General features: G+C 43.3%; 1 protein-coding gene across 1 annotated transcript; it reads left to right on the top strand.

The window, feature by feature from the left end:
* Positions 1 to 285: 285 nt before the first annotated feature.
* On the top strand, positions 286 to 2166 carry LOC120440632 (early growth response protein 1-B). Its single transcript, XM_039613487.1, has 2 exons — positions 286 to 430; positions 699 to 2166. The coding sequence occupies exons 1-2, from the start codon at positions 286 to 288 to the stop codon at positions 2027 to 2029; spliced, it is 1476 nt and encodes a 491-aa protein (XP_039469421.1). The 3' UTR covers positions 2030 to 2166.
* Positions 2167 to 6824: the final 4658 nt, after the last annotated feature.

Here is a 6824-nt window from a genome sequence, read left to right on the forward strand (position 1 = left end):
TATAAGGAGAGAGAGGGGAAGTCGCTGATGTGAAATCCACAGCAGGCAAATACCTACCGAGGAGCAGAGACGAAAAGGAATACCGTTAATTGCTTTTTTTCCTGTTTTTGACCACAGACCACTTTGGATCATTTGTTGAAAACCATCAAAAAGGAGGGTTGAAAGAAAACAAGCTTCTGTATTATTTGTTTACCCCCTCCCTTTTTTTTTTTTTTTTTTTTTTACCTTTTTTATTTCCTTCATTGGGAGAGACGGACTTTTAAGTGCATCAGTATGTTGAACAATATGGATTTGAATGCGAAAGATTCTTTCTACCCTCAGTTTGAGAATTGCAACAGTTCTTCCTTGGGGATGGAAAACAGCGTGCGGAAAGATAACCAGGAGGTGTATGTCGATGCAGAGCGGGGGGTACCTGCCCAGTTTGGCCACGGTGAGTTCGCATGTTTGCACTGTCGATGAATCTGCATGCATGACCGTTTAAAACGTAGAAGATGAGCATTACCGGAAAGCGATGAGACTTTATTTTCGGGGCAGTCCGGTATGCTCTTTATCGGGGGCAAAATACGCACGGATGTTTATGTAACGCAGATATTTTTTTTTTTCACACACCCCCACCAATCGTTTAAATTCCAGTCATTTTTTAATCCACTTATAAAACACTCGCGGTTACAAAGTTTCCTGTCTTTCTAATTCCACAGAAGGAACCCCTGCAACTCTCAAAACCGAAGCTTCCAACTCAGAATTCGCTTTTAACCCCTGCGAGTGCCCAAAAGACACATACACCCCCTCCTCGCTCGCCTACTCCGGCAGTTTCTATGTGGAGGCATCTCAGGGAGCGCCGTGCAGCACCGAAACACTCCTCAACATGATCACAGAGATCGTGGGCATATCCACGCTGCCGCTTTCAGAAGTGCAACAGAGCGGCAACAGTCGGGGAGCTTATCCGTCGCCTGCGCCGCTGGACAGCAGCAGTGGTAATTTTGGAGACCCTGGCTCCAAGAGGCAGTCCTACACGTGCTCCGGACCCACTCCTCCTGTGTACTCTCCGGATCAGACGTGCTCGAGGTATCCCGACGATCAGGCCGGCGGCCAGGTCCAAGACCCGTCCTCTTCCCAGCTCAACTTCAGCTCGTCCCGAGCTCCAAACCAGAAGAAGGCTGAACCAAAGTCAGAGGCTGCTTCTTTCCCCGTCGTGGTGAAGAATGAGTTTGAGAGCAGCTGCTACGAGTGGGGGACCCTTAATAAGTCTGATTGTTTGGAGACCAGTTTCCAGACTGAAACCTTCCCGATGTCGAGCGATTTCCCCCCTGACCAGCAAATGGATGTAAAGGAACTTTTAGACACGTTCCCCCCAATTTGCCCCAACCCGGAGATGGAGTTTAAAGTGGAGGAGGGCATCAAACAGGAGCCGTGTTTCTCTGACACCTGCTCTCAGAGCTACTCCAGCCCCATGTACAATAATTACCTCCCACCCCCGCCGATGGGCCTCTCCTCTAACCTGAAACCCTTCCCCGAACCTCCACAGCCATCTAATCAGTGCGATTCCTTATACACAACACCAGCTTTACCGAGCACCATAGACTCCATCCTGTACTCTTCCTTGCTGCCAGATTCATTTGCCCAAAGTTACACTACCCGCGCTGCGAAGCCCCCCAGGGCCAGAAAGAGCCCTGCCGCCTCTCATGGCCCCGCCAAAGAGAAGCCCTTCACCTGCCCCATGGAGAGCTGCGACCGGCGCTTCTCTCGCTCTGACGAGCTCAACCGGCACATCCGCATCCACACAGGCCACAAACCTTTCCAGTGCCGCATTTGTTTGCGCAGTTTCAGCCGTAGCGATCACCTCACCACCCACACCAGGACTCACACCGGGGAGAAGCCGTTCTCATGCGACGTGTGCGGCAAACGCTTTGCCCGCAGCGACGAGAGAAAACGGCACGGACGCGTACATCTGAAACAGAAGGAGAAAATGGAAATTAAGCCACAGGTGACCACCGGCGCGTGGCCGTTCACTCTTCCCGAGGGGATCTGAAGACCAGGTCGCGTGTGCACACATAACATGTTAGGATCTTTCCGTCTTGGAAGATAAACCAGCTGACTACAAGTTGATGTCTGAGTTGGTCTGACTGGCGAGCCAATACCTAACGTAAGAGGTTTTTGCGAATATTAAGAGTTTTTGAGGAGCAGAGAAGGGGAAGAGGACTGCTTCGGCCTTATTGCAGGCTGCCGATGCTGCTGACTATTATGCAAAAAAAAACAAAAAAAAAAACAACAACAAAAAAAGTGCATAAGTTGTAAGAGTCGGTAAACAGATCAACAATTAACTTGTTGCTGTTACTGTCAGTAAAGCCAAACCTCTCCGCCCTGAATTGCATGACTGCTGTTCAGCACCTCCGTCACCTGGACAGCTCCAACCTCCATTCGCCTCTCACACTGAATGGATTGCACTTAAAGATTATTAATATCTCCATTTAAGATTCTTATTTTCTGCTTTTAGCATTCTTAGAGCAATTGTTTGGACTATGTTTCTTAAAAATGCATGTTTATGTCAGTGTTTTTTTTTTTTTTTTCTTTTCCTTTGGCTGGACTATCAACCACTGTCAAGGTACTCGTTCACTCCACAGTGAGGGGTTATTGACATGAATGTAGACTAACATATTTATGGTTCTCACCATAAAGCTGCCCATCTTTGATCAGATTTAGTGTTTGTTTATCTTCTTATCATTATGCTGTCAGTGTTTTTTGTCACTGGTCTTTGTGTTGTGTTACAATTGTTTGGATTATTACAGTTGTGAAAGATATATCATAAATGGGAAATAAATATATTTGTATTACTGTACTTTCTTTGTATTTTTATAGCCAACTGTATATTTTACAAGTATATTTGAACGTCCTTTTTAAGGTGAATTGTATTCTAAATCATAACTAATGTCTTGGTTTTTGAGGGCTATTGTTTAGTAATACAATATTTTAAATGTTACAATTTGATATCGGAAACCTTTTCGCACTTCATCCCATTGTTGGTACGATGAGAGTTATTTCATTGAATTGTTGATCTAGATTTTAAAAAAAGGGAATGTACTCTAGTTGTGGTACGGCTTTCCAATTCAAGCCATTTTACAGTATGTACAGAGGTATGTTTATTCGAGCTAGGGAAAAACCTAGCAAATCATATTTAAAAAGAACAAAAAAAACATTGCTTTTAAGTAATCAGGTAGCACACATTGCTGCGAGTTTCTGTAGACTTTACCTTGGCGATGAAAGGGTTTTTGATTCCTCGTATCTTTTGCTGGAGATACTGTATGCTGAAAATGTTCACACTTTAGCAAAAAAACGTAAAAAAAACAAAACAAAACAAAAAAAAATGTTCAGAGTTTGGTGAAACTGTCACCAACAGGGTACTGCAAAAAGTAATTTAACTCGCCTTAAGTTATATTAACTGTTCAAGTAAAGATTTTGTACATACACAGTTTCTACAATACTTTAAATTAATATCGATGTTGTTATTTTTATGAAAAGTTTATGAACAAAAATAAAATTTTCTGGAAGCAGCAAGTTTCTCGTGTGTGTGGTTTGGAATGATCTCACTTTGCTCAATGGTATCGTGCGCCGTCGAGACCCCCCGTCGGAGCATTCAGATGAGTGTGTGTCTTACCCAAAATAAACATTATAACGGGCCCCCCGTGGCACCACACTGTAGCCCTAACATTAGACATCGCAGTTCTGCCCTGTGACTCACGAGGCTCAAACACATTACAGTGAATACCTCACTCTGAATCCCCGTTGACTTCAAAAGATTTTCTCGTGATGTGAACACCACGTGTGCCACGGTAATCTTGTTAAAAAGGACATTTTCTTGCCATGTCAATGAGATGATCTCAAGCCCTGTGTTCATTCATTCCTTTGTTCATTCAATCGCCCCTTTTTCCTCCTTTTTTGGGGCTATAGAAGGATATTAATTTCAACCCAGGCGCTGAACACGGTCATATTCTATTATCGTAATTTTGTTTCTTTTTGAATAACGCTGGAACTTTAGCCTCCTCTTGTCAAAACTTCCCATTGCATTCCTGTAAGTGCAGGTAATAATCTTTGTGCCTTCAGACCTTTCTACAAGAAAAAGGAAAGAGTGACTCAAAGCTGTGGTGAAAGCCGTTCCTTCTTTTTGTAATCTTTAGAGTGTTTTTTTTTAAAGCAGCACTCTGTAAAGAAGAGAGCATTGTACGAGCAATGCTTAAAGTAAAAGCAACTACGACACGGATTTGCTCTACTGTGTACATGCATACGATTTTCAGAGGCATTTTTCAACATGTCAAAATCTCACAATCTGTCACCGCAAACCGTGGAGCCATCCATGTATGAGGGTCTCCGCGGTGGTACACTGCCCGTGACGCAGTTGGCTGGCAGATCACTACTTTGCATGCCCACGGCAGTGCGCAAGTGCCTGCGTTGTCTGTGGCTGACAAACATACTGTAGCAGTGTGGAAATGCAAGCTGCCACACAGAGCACTGTGAATAGTATGTACCCATCCTCTCCTGTCTATCACTCATCCTTGCTTACAATAGCGCGTGGCCCAACCGGCATCGGCACGCACCCGCTTGTCCGTGTTGTTTTAGTGGCAAACATTGTCCAGTGATGGATGGTTGAGGTTTTTGAATTGCGGCGATGTGCAGTCACGGTGACCATTATCCAGACACTTGAAGACTGAAGAGTTATTGAACTGTGGCCAGTGATGGAATTTCTGCAATTGTGCGTTTGTAAGCTCAAATTCACATTTGCATACTGTAAATGGCTGATGTATCTGCAGCATGTGAGCTCGGTCTCAGCAGTGGTGCCTTTATTGAATATGTTTAGTATGTTGTAAGTCTTCCTAACAAAAGACGTAAATCAGTTCTTTTCCTCTGACTGACGAGTGTGTGCGTGCATGTGTGTGTGTGTGTGCTGTTGTTTTTTTTTTAAACTCCTGTAGATATGCATAATTGCTGAAGCCATTAAGTAATTGTGCAGGGAGGGCACATGACCGCCACAGAGTACCATGCTTTCTAAGAACGTGGACCACTGTGAATTGTAGCACATCAAGTCCATTAAATCCTTGCCAGGGCATTACTAATGCAAACATGTTAACAAAAACTGTTGCACTGTGTAGAGGGGGGGGGGGGGTTAGTTTATCCAAGGTAGCGCGTCTGTGTGACTAACATATTCCATATGTGACCAAGGAGAAAACCATGAACTGATGTGATTTTACTCCCTTATTGTCTCATCCAATTAATCGCTTGATGTAGGATTGCTTCTGGATAAGTCAATGGTACTATTTATCTGCTGCACCAAATGAGTACTTTGGCTCAGGATAAAAAAAAAAATCCTAGAAAATGACAGCGAAGGATTAGATAGGCCCAAATTCTGAGGATAAGTGTCACTACAGGATGATTTGTACTTACATGTTCATTACTTGTAATCACCAGCTTTCTCTTTTTTCCCCAATTGGCACACAGCAGTTTGTTTTATGTACATCATTTGTTCTTCATAGTCTTTTTCATCATGCAACAACACACTGACCTCCATTAGTTCTATATGATGACATAGACTAATAAGCATCCCACCACCCTCATGAGTGTGAAGCCCTTCCAAAGCTGTACTGCCATTGAATGTCTGAAGCCTATCTTGAGAGGGATAAGTACAGCTCCAGTTGTCTCTGAAGAGTCCAACATCCCTTTTATCCATGCTTGAACTCCAAACAATTCTGCCTCTACAACAATAATCCAATAATGACTTTCAGAATGTATGAAAAGGAATTTATTTGCGTATATGAAGGTTCAGAAGCAGTTTCATTGGTTCAAGCTTCAGGTATCAGGTCACCTCAAGTACCTATTAATAATCACAGTCCTACTTGAGACGGTCTATATGGCCACACAGTCTCATTCGCTTGTGGATTGATCTATTGTGGGGTAATCACCACATAATTTTATGCGCACCTTTAAAATGTGCACCCGGGCACGTCACGGTCCTTGGGGTGGGCTCGGTAATCAAGGTGCATAATCGCATGGCGGTAATGGCAATCAGGCTTAGCAGATTAATTCCTCGGATCGTACATCAGCCAGTCAGTCCTGTATCTGATCATGAAGAAGGGTGTAGGTGGTCTGGAGAGTGCAGGTGATTAAAAAGAAGAGAACCTTTGCAGTGAGAAGGTGCTTGTTATGCAAACATTTTAAAGTGCCCAATTCTTTTCCCTTGCTCTGGCTCCGAAATTCTTCATTTGTATTACTGATCAGGCGAAGCAGAAAAGTGAGGGGAAGAAAAAAAGAACTTTTCTTTCCTTGCTCCTTCATAACTGGTAAGTCAACTCTGGGTCAAGGAGTTCAGTCTAGCACTTTTATCCAGTGAGCAACATATCTACATCAAAGGCGTTATGCTGCACCTGAGGTGAATGGAAAGCGGTGAAAGCGTCCAGGTTAGATGAATGACTTTATAGTCGTTCAATTACTTGGGAAATTTACAGCTGCCCTTGGAACATTCCAGTTTTAGGCCTTACAATGCTGCTGTGGCACTGCTGCCTGTTTACTGTGACAACCTCGGGGAAATCTGGAAAGTCAGTGTAAATGATATTTTCAGAGCATCAAACATATTCATAACCACATAGCAAAATCTTTTGAACGTTATGGTTTGGATGTGTTTTGTTTCACCTTAGCTGAGTTAGGGAAATATAAATAATGATCCATTAAAAAAAAAGCTTTAATGAGTAACAAATGATACTGTGTCTGTAGTGAGTTTCTCTATAGGTCAGTGGAACATCTTTCAGCTCACTGTTTTGGTTTGTGGCTGCAGCTGTTTT

This window comes from Oreochromis aureus, linkage group 6 (genome assembly GCF_013358895.1).
Source record: "Oreochromis aureus strain Israel breed Guangdong linkage group 6, ZZ_aureus, whole genome shotgun sequence".
Taxonomy (NCBI): domain Eukaryota; kingdom Metazoa; phylum Chordata; class Actinopteri; order Cichliformes; family Cichlidae; genus Oreochromis; species Oreochromis aureus.

Bases quoted from the DNA above. Each gene is read 5' to 3' on its own strand.
- LOC120440632 (XM_039613487.1), top strand. From the start codon at position 286: ATGGATTTGAATGCGAAAGATTCTTTCTACCCTCAGTTTGAGAATTGC. The intron at 431-698 runs GTGAGTTCGCAT...CTAATTCCACAG, and splicing joins ACCTGCCCAGTTTGGCCACG to AAGGAACCCCTGCAACTCTC.